This window comes from Ciona intestinalis, chromosome 7, assembly GCF_000224145.3.
Source record: "Ciona intestinalis chromosome 7, KH, whole genome shotgun sequence".
Classification (NCBI taxonomy): Eukaryota; Metazoa; Chordata; class Ascidiacea; order Phlebobranchia; family Cionidae; genus Ciona; species Ciona intestinalis.
The window spans coordinates 5,665,891-5,690,509 of record NC_020172.2 but is presented as its reverse complement, the minus strand read 5'-3'; the positions used below and the strand labels follow the sequence as shown (position 1 = coordinate 5,690,509).

Below are 24,619 nucleotides of genomic sequence, written 5' to 3'. Positions count from 1 at the left end.
TCGGAGAAATAAACGGTTTTACAGATTTTGGGGCAGGGGGGGAAATGGGGTGGGGGTGGGTTGGGGAAGACCCAAAGGTTGGTGAAGTAAACGGCCTAGCTGTAAATAAATTAACCCCAGATTTGGGGCTAGTGGGTTTGGTGGGTGGAAGGGGCTTATTTTGTACAGGTTTAGGTGGTATCTTGGGTTCAGTTTTCTCAATAGAAGCAGCTTTGTCCTCTGGAGGCTTAACACTTCGATCTGATAAGGTATCGCGTGTCTCAATACCTGAATCTGACTTTTTGTCGCTTAGTTTTCCAACATTGCGCTGGAATTTTACTTGTTTCTTTACAGGTGAGGTTTCTGTAGTTTTCGAAAGTGACTTTGTAGGTAAGGTTTCTGTAGTTTCAAAAACTTTGACATTTTGCTCAGTTTTGAACTTTAGTTTTCCTGGTTTAAAGAAAGGTTTTGTTGTTTTGGGAGCAGATTGTTGGGGTGATGATTCAAACATTGATCTTTTCTGNNNAAACAAGAACTTACTGTGGCTTGCAAGCTTTGGTACGTCATCCTCAGAGCTAGAGTCATCTGTAACTTTAATCTTCTCGAAAGCAGAGAAAACACTTTTAACTTTCGGCGTTTTCTTAATGCTCACTTTTGGTGGAAAGCTATTAATAGGTTTTGGTTCAATTTTGGAAGCTAATGTAGTTGCAACAGATATAAAACTGGTTTTCTCTTCTGATGTAAATGAAGATGCTTTGGATTTAAATTCATCAGAAACAGTGATTTCTTCGATTTTTATTGCGCTAACATGTTCGGTTTTTGTTGTTTCTATATTTTCCTTACTTGCCCCCTGTACTATTTCCATACGAAAATTTTCGTTGCCCCCCACAACATCTCTGTAATTCTGCTTTCCGCCACCAGAGATACCAACTGGATCTTTATGATTCGTATCAACAACTTCTTTAGTTGCAACATCATCACAGACTTCAACATCGGGATCTGTTTTTTCAGCATCATTTACAGCATACAAAGAGACTCCATCAACACTATCATCCAATAAACCACTATTGCTAGAACTATCAGCAAGAAAGAATTTATGACTCCTATGACCATAACTTACAACCTTACAATGAGAATCCCTATCCACTTTGTGAGATGTTCTAGTTGTTTTATCATTGAAACCTCCACGACCTGCACCTTCTCCAACAGACACAATCTGATCATCAAACCCATAACCAGTGACAACAGCATCAACACCAACTTTAAAACCTTCTTCTTTATTTGTTTCATCACTTGGATGTTTGTTACTTACTTGCTCATGGCTTTCATCTGTTTTCATCTCTTTAATAGATACAACACCATCATTATTGTCGAAACCAGTAGTGACAGCAACATCATCAACCTTAAAACCTTCTTTTTTGGCGTCGTCTTTTCCAACTGTAACAACACCACTTTTATGGTCATCACTATCATCAGATCCTTCTTTAGCTGTTTTTTCACTAACATTGCATCTGATGCTCTCATGTTTATCACTTGTAGTTGTTTCAATAGATACAACATGTTTATGTTTATCAGCAAAACCATAATCTTGATCATCACTTGTAGCTTCTACATGAAAAACATCTTTTTGACCATCTCCACCAGCAAGGACATGACCCATACCTACAAAGCTACCACCTGTAACATGAACTTCACCAATAACAGATCCTTTCTCTTGCTTAACATTTGAATCCATATTATCTAAAACTTCTGCTAAAACAGAAACATTTCCACCTTCACAAATTTCTTGGACATTTTCTTCCGTTTGACTCAAATTTTCAGCTGAACCCAAAACAACTTCAGATGTTTTCATCAAATATTTGTTTTCTTCAAAAACTTCTTCCATTTTTGTTCCCTCTTCATTACTTGGCATTTCTTTGGAATCAACACCCTCTGGGATCGTAACAACTTCTTCACATACAGTTTCTACGCTATGTTTTCCAATTACTTTGGCTTTTTCTTCATCTAACACTTCTAGATGCAATATATCTCTACCAAGAGTTACAACTTCAATATTAGCTGGTAATGTTTCTACATGTGTGTGTACCTTAGGTTCGTAACTTTCAACATGAATTAAGTCTTTTCCGACTCTCAGAACTTCAACATCGAGTTTTGGAAATTTCTCATTTGTTACCACTGCTGGAGTTGGGGGAGGAGGAGGAGGAAAAGTGGGAGAAAGAGTGGGAGCATTAGGAGGTGGTGGGAACTCCTCATTGTCGCCAGAATCATCTGTTCCCATATTAAAGTTATAAATATCGTGTTCTTTCGGACTTTTTGGAGGAAACAATGACGGAGGTGGAAGAGGAAAGCTTCCACTAGATGCTGATGAAGAGCAATCGTCATCTGGAGACTTGGTTTCCGATAAATCATCATCGGAAGAAGAAGAGGAGGACGAAGATGAGGTTTCGGATTTCCTAACTCCTCCCATCACAGATGACATCACATCTTCCCAAATAATGCTCTTCACAACTTGCTCCGATGCTCTTCGTTCATTCATCCGGTTAACATCAACCACATTCGTCTCACGCTCCTGTATTTCCACATTCACCACTTTCTCTGCATTCGTCTGTTCCATCTCCAAATTCGCTTCTTGGTCTTGTATTCCCTCATTCGCAGTAAGTCCCTCCGCCACAACAATCTTCTCTTGTGCATTCTTCACATACACCTGCATTCCCTCATCCCCTGATCTTTCTTCTTTCCTCCCATATACATTGGTTACAACAGACACTGCATGACCCTCTTCCACCCCAGCATTAGTTTTAACATCTGCCACTACAACCAAGTTATCTTTCATTTCAACTTCAACGTAACTCTGGTTTTCATAATAAACAAACTCCTCCTTTTGCAACGACCTTTCACCAACCAACTGGACTTCTTCCATTTCTCTACCATTCCCATTTCTTCCAATGCTTACATGGTTAGTAGATATCACTGAGCTAGAAGTGCTCACAAATTCATTTGTATTTTCTTGCACAATAATTTGTTTTTTCCCATATTCTACCACAGATGGCAGAGCAACATTCACTTCATTTCGGTCAAACTTTTCTTCCCCAATAATTACCTCTGGTTCTGTTGTTTTGATTTCAGCCACCTTTTCACTTTCCCCAGCCTTAGAAAAAATTTTATTGACAGCTAGTGAAGCGTCACCAATGGTATTTCCATCACCCTTATATGCCGTGTCAAGCGCAACTGGAATTTCCGTAACAGCTGGATATTTCTCTTCAATTGTTTCCACTTCTTCAATTAAACTTGAAGCATTAACAAGCATAGATGTATCCGAATCATCAAATACAAGTTTTCTTTGTACATGATCATCTGAGACATCATTATCAACAAAGCTGTCGGCTTCTTCTTTAATCTCTTCCAATTCTTGTTCCTCAAAAACATTTTCACTCCTCTCAAGTGAAAACTTTACTCTAGATCCAGATTTTGGAGTTTGGTCCTCAGATCTTGATTGTAGATCTTCAGATCTTGATTTCTGGTGTAGATTTTTGGGTTGATCTTCCTTTAACTCACTGGAGGACTCTATATGATCCTCTTCACATTCTAAAATATCATCCAAAGTTGCCGAAAACGGGTCGTCACAATCATTGAGCGCCAAACTTAAGCTTCCAACATCTTTGGGAAGAGCCTTGTCCACTTTTTGGATCGGAGATTTTTGCCATTGTTGAAAAGATGCAGAAAGTGGGCGATATTTTTGTGAACAAACTTTGATTATTTCGTGAACAGATGAATCTTCTTCTTTTTTAGCTTCGTATTCTTGAAAGCTTTGAGAGAGAGGTCTCCACTGTTGGGATAACGATATAATATTTTCATGGATGCTTGATATTTTTTCTTCCTCTTTCTCTTCTTGGGATGCAAGAGCACTTCCCCAGTCAGATAGATGTTCATGTAGTGAATGAAGATCTTTTCTTGCAGCTCTCTCCGCTTGTGGGCCCTGTTGTCGTCTCACAACAGCTTGCATTGCAGCTGTTTAGTTAAAATAATATGTACAAATGTACCAACCTATTCTTCGCAATTAGTAATTTGAATACCAACGCATAAGTTATAGTATAATGTTAGAAACTGCCTGCTTACCTAATACTAATTGCTAAACTCGCGGAACAACGATACATATACGGTAGAATGAAACACAAAACGTTACTAACTTGGCCCAACACTTGTATATTTGTATATTTCGCAGCGCTCAGCTCTCTGTTATTGAAAGTTAAGAAGAAGGGATATCGAGGTGTGTTGTGTGTGTGTAAAAGTTGCGAGCCGACTACTGACTTCAGGGGGTCGCTTAAAAGTATATGAATTAACTTTAAAATGGTTGCTATTCTGTTTGATTTAAACCTTGAAAAAATGTGCATAGCCTACATAATTTCGGGTTAAAAATATTTGCATTCTTAAATACTACCCGCAAAAATATTAAATATCTTTTCTGTGTTAAAAGTCACGTGGGAACGAACTAGGGGAATTACCACAAAAAGAACACAAAATTTAAAAATCTGAATATAATTTATGTTTTATTTGTTATAAATTAAGTAATTTTGGAGTAAAAAATGTTTTGTAACTTCAGTAATAAACAGAATTTGTGTTTACTTTACCTACCTTGGTATTCTTTAGCGATATGGGACAGTAATAGGGTGTTCTAATTGTCACATCAAATGTATAAAATCAAGGACTGCGATTGTTTAAGAAATTATCGTTTTAACGTCGACGATTTTACTGACGACCAACTTTTCCGTTTGAGGAGAATATGTTTTGACGTCAGAGCTGGTGGGAATTTGGAATTGAAAAAAATATTGAATCAAGAAATTAAAGCCCAAAATGTAGAAAGAAAATACTTTTTTAAGTTCGTGACGCGCGAGCGTTTAAATTACGCGAGTAGAATAAAATTTAGGCGAATCCATGATTTTTTTGGAATTTCTAGCGACATTAAACTGCCAAAAGAAGAATATTTTCTGAAATGGAAACCAACTGAAAGTGTAAAAGAGCTTGGTTGGAAAGAATATCCCAAAGTTAATCTACTGCTCAGTATGCCAGTGGGAGCAGAGAAACTTAGTGGTTGGGACCGAATAAAAATCGCATTTTTTCCGAAACGCTTTGCCCCGGATTACAAGTCTAAAGAACTTGTTCATAAATTTAACCTCAGTGTTTTACAAGGGGGAACCATTATAAGTGCTATGATGATTGGTACAGGGTTGGCTTATGAGCATGGCAAGCAGTTTGTAAAGGACCATGACAGAGGGAATAAATCACAGTTTTATAATTCCAGGATTGAAGCGTTACGTGCGAGACACCATGCGTTCTTTCGTGGCATGAGCAGATATTCCTTTAGGTGGGGTTGGAGAGCTGGATTTCTCGCCGGATCTTTGATCATGATATCGCAAACGATGTGTATTTATCGGAAACAAGATTCTATAAGTCACTATCTACTAGGAGCTGGTATACCGTTTGCTGCTTATAATGTAATGAAAGGACCTGTAGGGATGTTGTTATCAGGACTGCTTGGAGCTGCAGTTATTGGGTTGCCTTGTGGGTTCTTGATGTCGACATGCGAGATGAATTTTCGACCACATTTGTTCAATGCCTATGTAGTGCCTCGTATAGTGAGTAAACATCATTGGTTGAATTGGACACCAGATCAAATTGAGTTGAATAAAACAAGATATGAAATGATTGTTCACGAATTATCGACTGAAGATACGAATTATCGCGATCGGTTATCGCATTTATTTGATGATTAAATATTTATGTGTTCCTGTTTAATTACGAAATAAACCTAAATTTATCAAATTGTCAAGGCAATGGTTCAGGTAGTATGGGGCTTACTAATCATCTGGATCCGTTAGCGATGCAACACATTTACAAATTTTGTACAATACACCAAGACTTTTTATTCATTATTGTTTATTTACTTAAATTACACCAGGGAGGCAAGGATAGTTAGACACACAATCCTGTGAAACAAATCTAACTTATTGGTTGTAATGTTTACTGATTAATGTAGTGTTGAAAATTAGGGGTTGACCTGCCCACCCTGCCACCCCAGATTTGGTGCCTATAATTTAAACCCAAGATACAGAATACCAAATTCAACCATATATTGTGTATCACATAATAATGCTTCATTTATTCTGCAACAATCACTTGAAAAGACCCACTTATGACATCACAATGCTAACCGATTATGACGTAATATTGCACCTTTTCACCGTAAAATTATTGGGAAGAAAATTTAAAATCATAAAAATCAGCCTAATTTGCATAAAGTGCCATAAAAATATTTTCTGATTGTTGAATAAACACTTGTGTTTATGACATCATACACGGCAGTGTCTTTGTAACAATTCCAATTTAAAACAAACACAACATAAAAATATAATATTATTGCATTATATAATATTTCTATTTTAAAATACATCACAGGTATCTTGTTAATAGACAGTGTAATAAACCTCATTATGACATCATAATTTCACTTTGAAGATAAATAAAGTTAAATATTTGGTTGAAAATAATCTTTTTTCAAAACTACGAATTTTTTGGTTGTACTATAACTAACACACAAAGCCACCACAAACACCAATTATAACTTCTTATACATATTATACTAAAAACAACTTAATTTAAAACAATGTTTTTAAAAAATATTTAGATTTTCAACATAATTTGCATAATTTCGCCCCAAAAATTTTTACCTTGAAAATTTTGCGCTAATTTTCAGTAATAAGGAATCTGGTTTTGGTAATACTGGATCATATCGTACGTTCGGCTCCATTTGCTTAAAAAGCAATCACGGATAACCTGGGGATAAGGTTTAGATTGAGTTACTGAACACACGTGGCTCAGTGGTTAGCGCCTGTAACAATTTATTCACTCATTCATTTATTAATAAGGTGACATTAATTTATCTATTAATTCACTCACTTATTGACTCATTAATCTATTCATTCATTCACAAATAAAGGGTCCTATACTATATAAGTTACATTCGACCATCCACTTTTTCATTCATCTATTCATTCATTCACCAATAAAGTTACATCCACACCCCCCCACCTTAACCATGAACTGCGCGGCCTCCTTGGGCGAAGCCGATGGTTGAAACCTCGTCCTTAACAACTTAATGGTGTTGCCACGGAAACATGGGAGTCCCGTGTCCAGCATGAGGGACACCAACGACACAATGTCTTCACGGTACGGTCGTACAGCGAGATACGCTTGGACGCACAACTCCATGAACCACTGTGATGTAACAGATACGATTGTGATGTCATTTTAGACGCATTAATAAATATGCAGCCTGGGCGTTTGGGTGATAAAACAACTCTTGCTTAAACCTATGGAACTCACCCAAAAACTTAAAATGATGTCATAATTGTAACAATCTAAGTGTTTTACTACAAAAATTTTAAGAATAAACAAAAGAATTAATTACTAAGTGCCTCGCCCTAGGATTTCTATAATAGTAGCAGCATTGGGCACTGAACCTGGTATCCTTTGGTTACAATGTGACTGTTTTAACCACTTGGCTATGACTGTTATCTTGTACAACTTATTAGTCACCACTGCGTTAACGCAATTATCATTAAGTATCTTGCTTAAGAACAAATACGCCAACAATAGTAGCAGCATCAAGCTCCGAACCTAGTACCCCCACCCCTACACTGATACCATGCAGCCACCTTAACCCACCCACCTGGAACGAGGGTGCATCCATATTCCCCCCCATTATCATCACCATCTCCTCAGTAAGTTTAATATCGGGTTCCCATCCAAGGTTGCCCCCGGGACTACTTTCGAACATGAACCCGAAGTCTATGTGGAGGAGGTGGCCTTCTTGGTCCAACATTATGTTGCCATTGTGACGGTCCTGTCAGTTTGATTGACAGGTAAGGTTTGATTGACAGGGTAAAACATAATAATAGGGTAAAAATATATACATACATCTTGTGCCCGCTTATGAGTTACCACGTATGTAACTTTGTGGGTGATTGTTTTTATGTATGGCCGATAATTTGGACAACCCATTAGTAACCACTGGGTTGGAGCAATTGCCGTTAAGTGTCTTGCCCAAGGACACATACGCCCATAATGGTAGCAGCATGAAAGTTCAAACTCAAAACCTTTAACACAGAAACAGCATCCTACAACTTTTAATATTGTTACGTAAACAACAACACTCCACCTTAATCTGAAGTATAAACAACACCAAGCTATAAGCTGCCATGCTCTTCACAAAGTTACGACGAGCTGTTTGGAACTTGGGAGAATTCTCGTCGCCGTATTTGTTGCGGAAGTATTCGTACCTGGGGAATACCGGGGTTAGGGGAATACCAAAAGTTGGCGAAACACTGGGATTTGAAGGTGATGTAATGTAATATCGTTATATCATTTCTCTATATTATGCTGTTCGGCCGATATAAAGAAGATCTTCCTGCAATTTCGCAATAAATACATATATAATATCTCTTGCCTAAATATAACATACCGATACAATGAATTTCCTAATAAACCTACAAACCATTATTTTTATTCCGGATATGACATTTCTAGTACAAATACTAGGTTTCTGGGATAATAAAGAAAAAACATAGACCATCCACCCTTTTATAATTACAACACCTATACCAATATACCAAACATCATACAAACTCACATCCCGATAGCGGTTTGCCTTCCAAGTTGGTCTCTTGACTTTGAATCAGGGATGCACTCAATCACGCCACAACCGGGTGCGGTGGCCACCACTCGATACGGGAATAAATATAAATCCAACCCTACCTGTGATGTCATAAGTATTATTGTGATGTCATCAGTTATAGTGGGTTGCTATTCATATTTAGGTGTATATAATGAAGTTAGTCCAATACATGTTATAAAGCTTATTTGGGAACAGTAATCGAAAAGCAAAGTTACGGCAGCCATGGACACTAAACTGGGATTTCTGTACTATATTAATTATTAATCAGTAAACATTACAACAACAAGTTAGATTTGTTTTAAAGAATTGTGTGTCTAACTATCCCTGCCTCCCCTGTGTTTATAAAGTTTGGCGTCAATAATAATATAATAACTATAACAGAACCAATGTTCAATGCTTACCTAGAATTTTCTGCACTGCATTAATCAGTAAACATTACAACCAATAAGTTAGATTTGTTTCACAGGATTGTGTGTCTAACTATCCTGCCTCCCCTTCATTTTAATGGGTGTGGAGCTTATTGTAATATTCTTTATTTGCCAAAGTAACTAAAAAGTGTCGCTTTATATGTTGGACCTAACCCCCCATCTCAACCATCTATTCACACTTTACCCTTAACCCTAAGTTTTCCATGGCAACTTAGATGGTTAAAGACATTCTGTGTCTTTTACATTAGACGCAACTCCTATAACACCCTTGTAAACAGCTTTACCTCAAAGTTTACATAAACCACATAAACCATTTACCTGTTTAAAGATATTCTGAAACAGCTGAATAACTTGTAACGCGAGCATGTCTTGCCTACAGTCGTCGCCTACTTTGAATATCACGGCTTGCCACGATAAGTTCTCGGCGCTCGGCAATTCATATGGGGTTGTCTGTATGTGAGGAGTAAGATAATAATAATATAGGGGCAATGTTGGGGTATTTTTTAATATAGGGGCAATTTTAGAACACAAGTTTTTGTTACCCCATAAGGGTTCCCTTTTAAATAGCAGCGTCAAACCTATAGTTCTTCCAAATCTATCTTTTTTTTTAGCCCCCATTATTACACTGACCAAACATTTATTACATCATACAATTATGACATCACACCGCACAATTATGACATCACACCACACAACTATGACATCACAAACCCACCATTGAACCGAGTCGTTCCACTTCACTGATCCCGCACTCGACGACCCGGAACTTTGCCAAATAAGGAGCTTTAGCCCCGCTTTGTAACGGGGTTCCACTCTTACGGTCGATGTCGAGCACCAGGGACTCGGGGGAACTGGGGAGGTAGCAACCCTCTAACACCTGGGGTAAGATGGGTTGGTGGGGTGAGATGGTACATGGGGTAAGATGGTTTGGTAGGTGGGGTAAGATGGTACATGGGGTAAAATGGCACATGGGGTAAGATGAATTAGTGGGCTGGGATACGATGGTACACGGAGTAAGATGTCACATGGGGTAAGATGATACATGGGGTAAAATGGTACATGGGGCAAGATGGTTTGGTGGGTGGGGTAAGATGGTACACGGGGTAAGATGGTACAGGATTAAGAGATAGGCTACAAGGGCTTTAATGGTAATGGATGGAAAATCTTCCCTTGACAGTTCGGCCAAGATTATATGACTTATTAGAAGCTCCCAACTTGCATTAAGATATGTATTATCAACAAAGAAACACTTTACCCTAAAACCAACATAGAACCACTCTACCTCAATACCAGCTAGCGCTTCCAAACACGCAGCCGTTCGCTCTGGGCCTTTAGGGAAAGGTTTAATCGTACCAGAAACCGCTGTAACATCTGAGAAAAACTTGAATTCACGACGATAAAAGTCTTGCGAGGGCCCCGATAGTTTGGAGATAATTGTTTCAATAATTTGCTCAAGTGTGGAGCCTATCTCTGGGTCCTGGGGGTGTAATGACAAGTTATAGCAATATTTTTACTAGTATACATAAGCAGCTTTGGTGATGGGGTAATGGGGCCAACTCTGGTCCAAAACCCAGGTCCCATGGCGTGCCTCACTGTAGGGCCTCACTCATATAGAATAGAATATGCATATACAATGTTGGGGTAATGGGCAACTCTGACCTAAATCTCAGGCCCCGTGGCATGCCACACTGTAGGACCTCACCCATATAGAATAGAATATGCATATACAATGTTGGAGTAATGGGCCAACTGTGACCTAAATCTCAGGCCCCGTGGCGTGCCTCACTGTAGGACTCACTCATTACACTCATTATTGAGTCTCAGTGGGGTCTAAATGGTAGCACAATAAACTCAATTAAATAATTGTTTAACAATTGTTTAATTAACCAACCTTCTGATGAGCATCTTCATCCACATATATGTTTGTCTTCATGTTCCAAATAATTTGATGTGCCAACAATTGTGATTTACCTGATGCCCAAATAAGGTAATCTTGTACGTAACCCATCGTGTCGTATCTGTAAGGAGAAAGTCATTTAATCAAAAAATATTTGCGTAATATTTTTAATATGGGGAACGTAATATTAGGGATGCATCGTTTTAAATAGGGGTGTCATTAGTGGCGCAGCCAGGGGAAGTTTAGGGGGCCGCGATCCCCCCCTTTCAAACCCCCCCCAAAATTTTTTTTTTAATTAAAAAAAAAAAAATTTTTTTTAATTTTTTGATTAAAACCCCCCTTATTTTTTCTGGCTGCGCCACTGGATGTCATCATATGTTTTAGTTCTGGTTTTAGCAGAAACTAGCTTTTTACTTTGCTGTTAGGTGTCTATGCAAACAATATAACATGACACCTATGATTTTATGTAAAAACATGCGTTGAATAAGTCCACACTCATCTAATAGATTGCACATAAAGAAATATTTCATAACACCCTATGTGACACAATATATGTTATAATAATTCCATATTAACCCCCACATTCATCCAAACACCTTCAAACCCCCACTCACCTTATGGATTGTACAAGTTGGGGAATGTAGAACAAAATCGCTTCGGGTGGAAACTTTCGCATCACTTTCACCGAGTATTGAGCTGTTAGTGGGTGGGGACTGAATAACCTGGAGGGGGGCGTGGTTTATACGTGGTAAGGTGGCACAAGGCTTTATCAAAAGTGTACAAATAGCCAATCACACTTTTATGCCTTCCAAGAATTAGGAACAAAACTGACGTCATACGTTTTACAAAATCGACAGTTTACTTATAAAAAACCAACGTTTAACCCACAAGACAGGATCTGGTGCTACCAAAACACAACAGACAAAAATCGAGTCCAATCAATTGTATAATATAAGATATATTTCGCCTAAATAGCATCGTCTCATTATTTAAATAGAAACAACATAACCCACCTTGAAAAATAGGACAGTGCGGTACTTGGCGAACCCAACGCCCATGTTACCACATGGTGGAGCTCTGGAGAATCAGAATCAACCGTCTGTGATGTCACAAGGTATTTGATAGCCTCGGGACAATGTTGGGCAGCCTGTGTGAAAAATAAGGTTTTTGGTAAAACTAAAAAAAAATTAAACCACAACCAAAATCTGCAGCAAATGCCACTTATTTCCAACTTTTACATAAGAATTACAGCTGCATTATTTAACAGACTTAAACTACCTCCACTATGATAAACGTCTACTGTTCGTATTTTTAATCAGTGTTGAATCAAGGCCAGATTTACCCAACATATTGCAGTTAAATATAAATTCAATTGCATTAAAATAGCTTTTTGTCTTCAAGTAATTAATAGCAAAGCCATGGCAGTTTTATGGTATTAGCCACGTGCCACCGTGAATTTCTCTACCCACCTGTGGGTTGCTCCTGACCAACCTTGATACTTCACGCACGAGCGATTCTGAGTTCCGCAACCTATCGGTGAGAAACACGCACAGCATGGGTGATACCTCCCATGATAAACGAACCATTTCTTTCATCTGACGGTCAGTGATCTCCTGGGGGTGGTGGGTTTATAATGTAACGTGTATTGATTATTGTAAAGTTAAGGCCACAAACCAAAATTGTGTCCTCTATGTGCTGTGACCCATAAGTTTCATAACCCTTAACAGAACACACTAAAACTAGAACCACTATTGCCCTTTACTATTACTCCCATTATGACATCACACATCCACTATGACACCACACACCCATTATGACATCACACACCCACCTGCGACCTCCATGCAGCCACAGTAGCTTCAGCTTCCACCACCCTCTCACTACCAGATGTTGGATTATACCATGTTATAAGGTGATCCAACTCAGCTGTCACTAAATACATTAGAAGGGTGCGTTTCTTCATCATTTCACGGGCGGCTATCGTTTCACCCTACGTTTGATTGACAGGTGAGTTTGAGTGACAGGGCAGTTTGATTGACATACGAGTTATCCAGAGGTTATGAGTTCATTGCTGCTACCATTGTGAGCGTGTGTCTTGATGGTAACTTGTAAACTGCTACAAGGTGTATGAAACATAACATTCCCGTTTTAAGGACTGTCGTTGCCCCGTCATGCGAGCATAAATAAGTTACATATGTGGTAACTTGTAACCGGACACGAGGTGTATGAAACAGAACACCCGTGTTTTAACAACTGTCGTTGCCCCGCCATGCGAAGATAAATAAGTTGCATTCATTCATTCACCTTCCCTTTCTTCGAACTCCTCTTACTCGGAGCATACGTGGACCTTCTACTGGTTGCCATGGGAACCGTATTCATCCAACCACTGCCTCCGGTGGCCATAGTCGCGCTCGACAAGGATGCGAGGTCCGGGCTCAAGGTGTCAACTGTAAATGATAAGTTCAACATTGTACTGGGTAAGGGCAAAGCTATAGAAAACATAGGCTGAAAAAAACATTCTCAAGTAACTGCTTATTTGCTGCCATTTGAGTCCAAAATGACACGGCACGCATGGAAAAAGTTACACACCAACTACAGCTTATGCTTGCTCTGCGACATAAGGGTAACAGTTGGATTACTTGGTCTTAGTGGATGAGAGTATAGAGAGAAGTAGAGATGGCAGGGGTAAAGAAATGAAAAAATTTTAAAGGCCATGTTAAAAAAACTTGCTATATCATGCAATGGTTATTAAGTACAACTAATTAATACCTTGGAAACTTTTCATTGAGGGCGTTCCATGTAACAGATTCATCCCCGCTGGGACTGTCCCTTTACCCCCACTGCCCCCGGATAACCCCGACAGCGCTGTATGACTGGGTACCTTTCTAAGGGTCCCACTCATCGGGGTGATACCAGGGGACCCACGATCGGGCACGAGGTGCTTACGATCGGTGTGGACGAAATGCCACAACCGCAAACATGAGTTGATGTCGTTACGAAGCTCGTCGGATTTTTGGGCCGGAAATTTACGCGGAGAGCTGTTGATAGTTTGTGTTGTTTATTTGTTGTGGTGGTTGATGATTGGTGATAAAATAGCAAGTGCAGTATCAGTTATAATACTGAAGTGTCGGTCAAATACAAGTTAACTTATATAAACACCTGTGAAAAGTAGTGCAACCAAATCAAGGTTTTTGCTTTGTTGACACTTTGTAAAATTAGCTGTCAAAAATACTGAAGTGTTGGTCAAATACAACTTAACTTATATAAACACCTGTGATTACAGGTGAATTTGTGTTGTTTATTTGTGGTGATCATTATTGTAATAGCGTTTATATAGTTTAAATAAATTAAAAGAACTGTTTTAAAAAACAAATCTGCCTGACAGCAACAGTTTATATAAGTTAAGTTGTATTTGACCAGCACTTTGGTATTTTTTACTAATTTGTAAAAACTTGGTAAACCTTTTTGTAACAAAGTTTTATATCAGATATTTAATATTTAGGAATGTATTATGTAACATAAAATTTTTTTCAGTTGTAAGTTTGACACTCATTGTTTTGAAAAGTGTGAATTTACGAAGAGAGCTGTTTTAAAGACGTCCATGGGTGTTGGGGTGATATGGTTTAAATCCCAGGTCTCATGACGAGCACAACCAACCAAACACAACTTAAATGTAAAAAGTGAGCAACAACAAACCCACCAGAAATAATAGCAGACAAAAAAACAAACAGCTTATTTGCTGTGCACAAGATTTTTCAAGAAAAATTAAAAATCTTACCAGAAATAGTCGAACATTGAAAGATAGATCCTTTCCCTTAAGAAATTCTTCTGCAGTTTTGACGCATTCACATCCACACTGTGTAGCATGGTGAAGGATAGGCTAAGAAGGTCACATCGCGCCCCAACTGATGATATGTGTCTGTTGGGGTAAGGAGAAGTATAATAACAAAGTAAAGCATCTTGAGTTTTGCGGTGATGGGCAAAGTATAATATTAAAACATAGCACCCTGGGCGTTGGGGTAATGGGCCAGCTCTGTCCTAAATTTTAAGTGGTGCCAACAGCTAATGATAACATACATAACATAACGGATAAAGTAGCGAAGATCAAGTTAATTAAAACAACAAAGAAAAGGGAATTTAAATGCATATCTATGTTTGGGCAAGACACCTAACAAACATTGCTGCAACCCAGGGGTCACTAATGGGTTGTAGCACCCTGGGTTTTGGGTAAGATACCTAACAAACATTGCTGCAAACCAGAGGTCCTATGTCATATCACACTGGAGGATCTCACCAACAAAATAAAACACAGAACACGGTCCCTTTAATTAGTGCAATATTCACTATGTCCGATATGTAGTGAATATTGTAGTAATTAAAGGGACCCCACAGAACCCACAGAATAACCTACAACAAGCACAAAGTAAACACAACAACCCACCTTGACAGATAGTTTCCACAACCAGGTTGTAGTATGGGTAACGTACGATGCACTAAACCCACTATGATCATGGTTTCTTCAACACTGCTGTATTTTACCACGTCTAATCTATGCTGGAGAAACTGGGGGGTATGGGGGTGTTAGGGGAATACAACGAAATATCTTTTTATATATAGGCAGAAATGGTCATTTGTGATACAAAGGTACCACCAAAGTTTCAAAGATGATAATCTAAAATGTTTGTGTTAATTGCAGTGGGACAATGTATAGGATCTAACACGAGAAAAACAGAAAGGCTTTTTGCAAATGTAAGGAACAACACAAATAAAACACAGACATCATACTGTATGGAAGTCATAAGGGTACAGCTTTATAATTCTTTGAATATTCTTTGTTTACTACTAAATGGAACGAGAAAATGGAATGAAAAAACTCACCAATATTTTAAAGACATAGATCCCACAGAATTATAGATTATACAACATCATACCCACCTTAATCCACAGTGAATGTGGTTTACAACACGGAGGTGCGGGGTGGGGTATGTGGTCCTCAGACACCGCTAGTGGGTCCCCTTCGTCCTTATCTGGGGCGAATACACCCATTCTATGGTCAATGGTTGCCTGCCATGCTGAGGTTATTTCACTCATACATGATACGTTGAGGTTAGGACGTGAGGATAACAGCCATTGCCAACACTCGATGGCGCATTCGATGATGGGAACTGTTAGTCTGGAAGGGAAAGTGAAATTAAATAATTAATTTTAAAAACCCAGTCATTACTACAGCCATAAAACCAGTTCTAGTCGCCATATATGGACAATTATTGTTAAATTTGTTTATTTGATATATACAACATAAAATCGTGCCAAATTAACAAATTTAGGAATTATTGTCTCTTTATGATAAATTCAACTGAATAGTAAGCCATGGAACCTAAGATTTAGGCCAAAGACGGCACATTATCCTGACGGGTAATTGGAAATGGTTAATTACCATCACCACCCACCTATCTACACAACACCATGCGATTAAATGCAGAATCTCGCGCTTGCTTTCTTCTTTATTCGCCACTAGCAGTGCTGTTGCTCGGTATATCGAATTCTAAAAGACAAAGAAAAATATTTTAAAAAATGCACACATATATATATATAAAATAATATATATATATATATACTTTAAAAACAGAAGCTGAAAAACACAATTAAAATCTCTTTGTGCATTAAGGAGCATCTTGGGGCGATTACAAAACAAACTGTGGTACAACTAGAATATATTTGGTTATCATTGTTTAAATTCTGCTAAAATGTAGGAAATTAAAAATGTAAAAATAATCCAAACAAACCATAATTTCAGTTTCATTGTTTTCTTTCAATGCACTCTTGTATTCTTTTATTATGACATCACAAAGGTTCAATTGTGATGATTTACCCAGTTTAATCATACCAGAAATCTGAAATAATTTTAAATCAATGTTAAATTAAAAATGAGAAAAAATGTTTAACATTTTGTAAGACTTTAAAGCACGAACATGCGAGGGTGAATAAGTTACAATTAATCAAACATGTATATCAGTCTAGATGTTGGGTAATGAGCCAATAAGGGCTAAATACCAGGCTCTAGACATGTACCTTACCCATATAGATTAAACGAAGGTTGCCAAATACACCAATAGATGAAATATTTCATAAGTTGGAATGTGGTGTATGAAACAGAACATTCATATTAAGTATAATAATGAGAATGAATTACATTCGTGGTAACCAGTAGTGGCAACAAACCATCTTTACTAAACGTAACAACGAGGGCCAACTACCCAACCACACCAACCAACCTCCCCAAGATATTTATTCCTCCGGTGGCCGACCGAAATATTTGGTTTTTCCGTTTGTTTGTTGCTGTATAAAGCTTCCGCTGCCACAGACACGCCAACGTGCTTGTTGTGTGTTGTAGTTGTTTCATCTTGTAGTAGGTAGTTCTGTAACAATATATTAATTTCTTAACATCAAAATATTTAGTAACGATATAAAATAAACAAATAAATTTGTGGTTTGTATTTCAAAAACATAGAAACAAACTAAGATAAACATAGAAACCCTATATAACCTGCAGATGACTCGCTGTAGTAGCAGGCGCCCACTTTAGCGCCTCCTTGAGGATGTGACGACAATGTTTGGTGAAATCCTCGACGAGTTTCTCTCGCATCTTACGAGAGTCTTGCAAATGGAGGTGGTGGTGGGTGCCGTTGATTAGGATGGGGGGGATCTCGGAGAAACGGTGCTGCGGGGGGTCAAAGGGGCGTTAGGGGTGCTGGGGGTAAATGGGGTTAGACTTTTATAAACTTACATGCAACATCACTGCTTTGGGGAAGTACGTGACGTACAAAGGATAACCAATGAGCCTACAAGGGCATTTGGCAATCGCTTTTAAATAATGTTAAAGGTATACTGGAGTAGTTAAAAGATTTGAAGACGGGGTTGGCAAGCGTCAAAGTCTTAACGCATGAAAGTAGCTGATAAATTACAAAGTTACCAACAAACAAAAGGGTTGGTTCATTTATTTTTCTGAAAAAACAATGCTAGTGTAGATAGGGCAAGGTTCAGTTTAAACCAGTTTAAAAGTTGGTGATTAATATCAATTTAATCTCTGGCCTGAATCTTAGACCCCATGTCGCAACACCTTTAGCAACTTACGGGAACCAGAGTGGACGAGAGCTGGTGCAGAAGGTTTAGCATCGTAAATAGAAATCTTTGGTTCCATAAAACATGGGGGAAGCGATCCACTAATCGGGATAAGTAGCTGGGGGGAAATAAAGTATTTGTATTCATGTATGTGTGACCTCAAGTTTGGCGATAATGATAACAGCAATTGTCACAAATTTAAAGCGGTCATTAAACCTTTAACAAAATATAACGTCTCCCTTATGGGTCTTTTTTAAAATTTTGGCAATTCTCTGTTTTATTTTGGTCAGTGTATGTGCTCTTGGACAAGACACATAACCACAAACCCTGATGTTGTCTCAGACAAAACAACTGTCTTTTAAGATCTCCAAACACTCTAGTGCCAGAAGATTTCTTTTCCACTTATAGTTTAAATAATAGAAACCTATAAACACCAAAGCCAACCTGTCAGCCACTTGTCGTATTCTATTCTGTGCGCTGTTGAACTTTATAAGGAGAAACTGGGCTTGTTCAACCAATAGTGTTTCTGTGCTGGAGGTTTTAACCTGGGGAGTGAAGTTATAAGATGGAACAGCCGAAATAATGACAGGGGGTACAAAAAACTCAAAGAACGGCAAGTTTTTATAAAAGGTTAAGGTCTTCAGTGAGGCACACCTGAGACCTGAGATGTAAGTATATTACCCCAACACCCAGGGTGCTACCATCTAGACCCCACTGAGGCAGTTTATAGACACTCAATAATAGAGATTATATTCTATAAGGGTAAGGTCTTCAGTGAGGCACACCTGAGACCTGGGATGTAGGTATATTACCCCAACACCCAGGGTGCTACCATCTTGACCCCACTGAGGCAGTTTATAGACACTCAATAATAGAGATTATATTCTATAAGGGTGAGGTCTTCAGTGAGGCACACCTGAGACCTGGGATGTAGGTATATTACCCCAACACCCAGGGTGCTACCATCTAGACCACACTGAGGCAGTTTATAGACACTCAATAATAGAGATTCCATTCTATAAGGGTGGGGTCTTCAGTGAGGCACACCTGAGACCTGGGATGTAGGTCTATTACCTCAACACCCAGGGTGCTACCATCTAGACCCCACAGAGTCAGTTTATAGACAATAATCAAGTATTGAATGTAATATACCCTTTTTATTCTAATAAAACTCAGCTCAAAATGATGTTGAAATAGGAAATTAAAACATAGAAACTGACCGCATTTAAAACTTTAAATGAGATGCTGTGTAAAATATTCTACAAGGGTGAGGTCTTGAGTGAGGCCTTGTTATTCATACAAACTCACCTTGGAAGCAATTATATCCAGGAAAACAGCAAACACACAATCCGCCACAGATTTGATGCACTTCCACATTTGTGATTTATCTTTTTGAATGGTTTGGTCTTCTAGGTACGTGAATAATACGTGTGGGGAATACTCAACACTGTGTAGCACTCTGTGTGAGGTGTTTAAGTTAGTGACGCTCTATATGAGGTGTTTAAGTTAATGACGCTCTATATGAGGTGTTTAAGTTAGTGACGCTCTATATGAGGTGTTTAAGTTAGTTTATACAACAATTTACCGAAATAAATTTTTAACATTTACTGGAGCAATGGCGCAGTGGTTAGAGGGCCCACATCTAACCCAGAGGTTGAGGGTTCAAGGCTCACTGCTGCTACCATTGCAAGACATTTAACGTTAATTGCCCCAACCCAGTGGTTACTAATGAGTTGTCCATACAGAAAAATAATTAACCACAAAATAACATATGTGGTAACTTGTAAGCAGACACAATGTATGAAACAGAACACCTGTGTTATAACGACTGTCGGTTTCCCCCCATGCAAGGATAAACAAGTTACATACATTCATTACATATTAAATCAAGTTTCCAAAACAAAAAACATATATTATCCAATACTGATGTTACAATGATACGCATTTTTTCGCAATACCTCAATCTCTCTAGTATACGTGGTAACTTATAAGCGGACACAAAGTGTATGAAATAGACTGCCCGTGTTATAGCGACTGTTGTATAATAAGATAAATAAGCTACACTTGTGCTAATTTGCAAGCACGATGTGCATGAAACATCAAGAATATAAGACGCCAACATGCCGTAGGTCATATACAACATAGATAACCGTAACTAGTATTTTTATACACTAAATAAAACCCTAACCATACCTCAATCTCTCTAATCTATATACAGACAGTAGATATGTACATAAAGCAAAGTCCATCGAGTTTATCAGACCCGATATTTCAGCAGAGTTGCCAAGAAGGTTCGAGATTAAGGTTCGTAGTTCGTTTAGTTCGCCCTGTAATGTGTGTAAGTTAATATGGGGCATTTACTGCAGGTAGTTCAAATCACCGCATCTTACTGCATTCGGATTTGAACCAAAGACCCCAAGATTTTAACATACAAGATTCTTTCAATTACACCTTTATTATTTTTACCTAAATACTCAATAACAGTTAACTTATTCTGTCATGAGTTTAGCAGTTGTGTTTTTATTTGTCACTTTTTCCCAAACATTTTTACCCGTAGCGTGTTTTAACGACTGTAGTTTTGTTGCTAATTCATTTCCCTTCGTTGTTTCAATTAATTCGATTTGGTTGGTGTATTCCAAGAGATGAATTATCTTTATGTTCGGTTACAACCCACCCCACTGGGCTTTGAACCCACACCCACAAGGTTTATACAATTCCCACATACCGGTGTTACTGTGTCATTCTTCAATGCTGAGTTGTAACGCAATCCATTCCTCAATGGATCACCAGCAGGGAATATTAGAAGGGGTGACTTTACCGATATCTCACAAGCAGCGTTGTGCCATTCAGGTGGCCAGAAGCTTTGGGTGTAACCTGTGTATGGTGTGGTTTAGGTGAGCCTTGAATTCAGGACCCCTGGTTCTTTGGATTCCAACCCTGGCCTGGGTTTGAACCTAGGATCCCTGGTTCTCCAACCCTGGCCTGGATTTGAAACTAGGATCCCTGGTTCTCCAACCCTGGCCTGGGTTTGAACCCAGGATCCGTGGTTCTTCAACCCTGATAGATTTGAACCCACACCCCTCTTACCATCTGGTTCAGTAGCAAATCCAAACACGACGCAGTAAAGCCAGAAATCCCTGAAGAGTTTATGAAGCCTTGGTGTTGGTGAGTAGATGGGGGGTAGACGACGGAGAAGCTGTCAATCAAAATATAACTGTCAATCAAATTCAACTGTAAATCAAAATAAAACAGAGCTAGGCCGGTCAAACCTGGAATTTTCTACACTGCATTAATCAGTAAACATTACAACCAATAAGTTAGATTTGTTTCACAGGATTGTGTGTCTAACTATCCCTGCCTCCCCTGTGTTTACAAAGTTTTTGATTTCTATGATCAAACACATAGCTTACCACTGCTATAATGGGGATAAGAACACCCAAGTTCCCAGCGCTGTTAGAAGCCTTCAATATACCCGACACCTGTCCTCCATTAGTGGTCCCAACACGGTCAACAGAGCGCTTTCCTTCGAGACAAAGTTGGACGAAAAGTTCAAGAAGTTTCATCAAGAGTGCTTCGAGTCGTGACTTTGGGGGTGACTCGGGAGCTTTTGAAGGTGACTCGGGACTTTTTAATGGCGAGTCAGCAAATATTGCAGGAGAACGAATTGGGGTTCCCTGTATGTCATAATGGTGATTGTTACATCATAAGTAAAATCGAGTAGGTAAATATTGTTAAAAATCCTGTTTTGTTAGGTTGTTACCATTAACCCTAGCTAAGTGGTTTGCTGGTCACTAATGGGTTGTACAAATTATCAGCCATACATAAAGTAATCACCCACAAAGTTACATCTGTAAATCGGAGGTGGGCACAAGTTGTATGAAACAGAACACCTGTGTTACAACGACTGTCGGTTTTCGGCAACATGGGGATAAATAAGTTACATTTATTTATTTAACTTTAATTATCATCAATACCTGGGTTTGCACCACTGGGGGATTTCCCTTGTCTAAGTTCAAAGCTATCTTGGCTAGTGCGTTGATTGTCGCAAGTGAACAATGCCTGTTATTGTGATGTCATTATAACAATATTATGATGGATTCGTTGTCATTACAAGGAAGGATGTCATAATTATGATTGTGATGTCATAATATAATAGTAGGTGTTACAGTAACAATAACAACAACGTATGCTTCTACATAAAAGATAAATACCGCTTAACAAATAGAGAACAGAAAGGAATTAAACTTTGGACGTAGTGGTGCAACACAACCAATTATTTAGCGTTTCTGTTTTGCAACTTTTCACAAATACCAAAGCTCCCTTTTCCTCAACAAATATATATATATATATGTAGACAGAAAGCATTAATATGCACACACATTGTTAGTCCACCAACCTGAATGGAGCAAAACTAGAGTGATAAAACATACTGAAAATAGAAACCACACGCGCAGTTGGTATTTAGGCAGAAATGCTCTAGTATGAAATGTTATTACACACACACACAGATATCCCACCAACCTGAAGCTAGCAGCATCGTTATCGTTCTTAACTCCATATTTAGCTGAGCTTGCTTTCACACAAAGTTGCAACAACATGTTTAATATCTCCTGGTATAGTTTGTCCTGGGGATTTTATTTTTACAGAGTGATTTATCTCAATTATTCCCTCATATTAGCTTATTCATTGGGGATTAGGTTATTCAGAGGTTATTTTACATTTCCATCTCCCTCTCATATAGACAGCTCGGTACAAAAACTGAATTCAGCAAGTGCTGTTTAAAAAAAGGAAGAAAAAAATTCTGGGTATAATTAATTTAATATTTACAGCTTAGGCCAAGAAAGCAACTTTTAATATTTAAGTTATTTGCAAAAAAATTTAACAAATTTATAATCTTTATAATATACATAGCATTAGCAGTAACAGTTGAGTGGTTAGGTACTTGCATCGTAACTGAAGGATACCGGGTTCAAAGCTCGATACTGTTGGTGTATGTGTATTTGGACGAGACAGTGCTCCAACCCAGTGGTCACTAATAGGTTGTAGCAACCTGGGTGTTGGGGTAATGGGCCAACTTTGATGTAAACCTAAGGAGCCATGGCTGCATCGCGGTTGGACCTCACCCATATAAAATAAACTTGTACCAACTTACCGGACCAAGCAAAGCTATTGAAGCAAGTTGATCAATGATAAGATTATCCAAAGGTGACGATGGGGAGTTCAACCTTTGCTGTAATGTACTGACAACCTGTGTAATATCTTTCTTATTGAATATAACTGATGTTATTAAGTGGTCGTGTGGCTTAGTACAATAGAATCTCTATTATTAAATGTCCATGAACGGCCTTGTTGGGCCATATTCGTTATTTTATTCCCTTTATTTGATGTGTTTACCAATTAACATGTTACTCTATGTGCCCGGAATATTCACATAGTACAATATGAAATAATCAAACGCAAACTCATGTTAGGGATGCATACACACACTGAAAACTTCACCATTATTGAATATAATCTCCATTAACCAACACATATTGGTGATGTCTTCCACCAACCTGTTGTATAATGAGATGATTGGACAAACCATGGGCGACACCAATACGTGACATTAGATCAATGCAGTGTGTCTTCACCAAGTGTTTGGTGCTGCGGGTATAATGGGGTTAGTATTATTAGGGTGTACCCCATGCTCGCTGTCGAGTTAGGGGTTTATTCTCGGGGTGGGAAACTAAGGGGTTTAATACACGGGTGTTGCACACCATACATGGTGGCTTCATACACCTCATGCTCACTTTTAAATTATAACACGGGTGTTACACACCATACATGGTGGCTTCATACACCTCATGCTCACTTTTAAATTATAACACGGGTGTTACACACCATATAGGTGGCTTCATACACCTCATGCTCACTGTCGAGTTAGGATACTTTCATGTTTATCCTCGAGGTGGGAAACCAAGAGGTTTAATACACGGGTGTTACACACCATACATGGTGGCTTCATACACCTCATGCTCACTGTTAAATTATAACACGGGTGTTACACACCATACATGGTGGCTTCATACACCTCATGCTCACTGTCAAGTTAGGATACTTTCATGTTTATCCTCAGGTGGGAAACCAAGGGATTTAATTATATACAATATAAATGTAGTAGTAGCTTATATACCTCTCGTGCTTGACGGGTGAGAACAAATCGTTTGAAAGCGAGGATAGAAAAGCTGGAACGCAATCGTGGTCACTTTCGCAACCAACTTCCAAGGATCTGGGGGAGGGAGTGAAAACGATTTAATCAACTTTATCCCAAAAAAATTTCTGAACATTTTTTTTGTTTGGTGTATAGGGGTCATGTTTTATAAAATTATAGTAAAATCTGGGATGCCATTGTTAAAATGCATTTACACTCATAGTTGTTGATTAGGAAAGGGAGGGATAGTTAAACACACAATTCTGTGA

The 24,619-nt window shown here is 38.5% G+C and overlaps 2 protein-coding genes across 2 annotated transcripts in view; one reads left to right on the top strand and one right to left on the bottom strand.

Annotated features, from left to right (window-relative positions):
• Positions 1–4,548: 4,548 nt before the first annotated feature.
• On the top strand, positions 4,549–5,906 carry LOC104265835. The gene has a single exon (XM_009860756.3). The coding sequence runs from the start codon at positions 4,668–4,670 to the stop codon at positions 5,748–5,750; it is 1,083 nt and encodes a 360-aa protein (XP_009859058.1). The 5' UTR covers positions 4,549–4,667; the 3' UTR covers positions 5,751–5,906.
• A 210-nt stretch (positions 5,907–6,116) lies between these two features.
• Positions 6,117–24,619, bottom strand: part of LOC100178675 (phosphatidylinositol 4-kinase alpha) — a 25,017-nt gene continuing 6,514 nt past the window's right edge. Inside the window, exons 12-45 of the mRNA XM_018812646.2 lie at positions 24,333–24,428; positions 23,713–23,803; positions 23,310–23,405; positions 22,679–22,782; positions 22,132–22,216; positions 21,568–21,831; positions 21,245–21,353; positions 20,883–21,031; positions 20,351–20,484; positions 19,466–19,616; positions 18,602–18,702; positions 18,170–18,275; positions 17,583–17,756; positions 17,311–17,454; positions 16,822–16,929; positions 16,486–16,580; positions 15,971–16,208; positions 15,477–15,598; positions 14,814–14,954; positions 13,805–14,073; positions 13,340–13,482; positions 12,867–13,025; positions 12,505–12,648; positions 12,049–12,182; positions 11,650–11,757; positions 11,030–11,156; positions 10,421–10,615; positions 9,854–10,015; positions 9,457–9,588; positions 8,666–8,790; positions 8,195–8,315; positions 7,706–7,879; positions 7,066–7,251; positions 6,117–6,810 (exon numbers count right to left, since the gene is read on the bottom strand). Of these exons, the coding sequence (XP_018668191.1) occupies positions 6,727–6,810; positions 7,066–7,251; positions 7,706–7,879; positions 8,195–8,315; positions 8,666–8,790; positions 9,457–9,588; positions 9,854–10,015; positions 10,421–10,615; positions 11,030–11,156; positions 11,650–11,757; positions 12,049–12,182; positions 12,505–12,648; positions 12,867–13,025; positions 13,340–13,482; positions 13,805–14,073; positions 14,814–14,954; positions 15,477–15,598; positions 15,971–16,208; positions 16,486–16,580; positions 16,822–16,929; positions 17,311–17,454; positions 17,583–17,756; positions 18,170–18,275; positions 18,602–18,702; positions 19,466–19,616; positions 20,351–20,484; positions 20,883–21,031; positions 21,245–21,353; positions 21,568–21,831; positions 22,132–22,216; positions 22,679–22,782; positions 23,310–23,405; positions 23,713–23,803; positions 24,333–24,428 (4,771 nt within the window). The 3' untranslated portion in view covers positions 6,117–6,726. The remainder of the gene's footprint in view (positions 6,811–7,065; positions 7,252–7,705; positions 7,880–8,194; positions 8,316–8,665; positions 8,791–9,456; positions 9,589–9,853; positions 10,016–10,420; positions 10,616–11,029; positions 11,157–11,649; positions 11,758–12,048; positions 12,183–12,504; positions 12,649–12,866; positions 13,026–13,339; positions 13,483–13,804; positions 14,074–14,813; positions 14,955–15,476; positions 15,599–15,970; positions 16,209–16,485; positions 16,581–16,821; positions 16,930–17,310; positions 17,455–17,582; positions 17,757–18,169; positions 18,276–18,601; positions 18,703–19,465; positions 19,617–20,350; positions 20,485–20,882; positions 21,032–21,244; positions 21,354–21,567; positions 21,832–22,131; positions 22,217–22,678; positions 22,783–23,309; positions 23,406–23,712; positions 23,804–24,332; positions 24,429–24,619) is intronic.

Bases quoted from the DNA above. Each gene is read 5' to 3' on its own strand.
- LOC104265835 (XM_009860756.3), top strand. From the start codon at position 4,668: ATGTATAAAATCAAGGACTGCGATTGTTTAAGAAATTATCGTTTTAAC.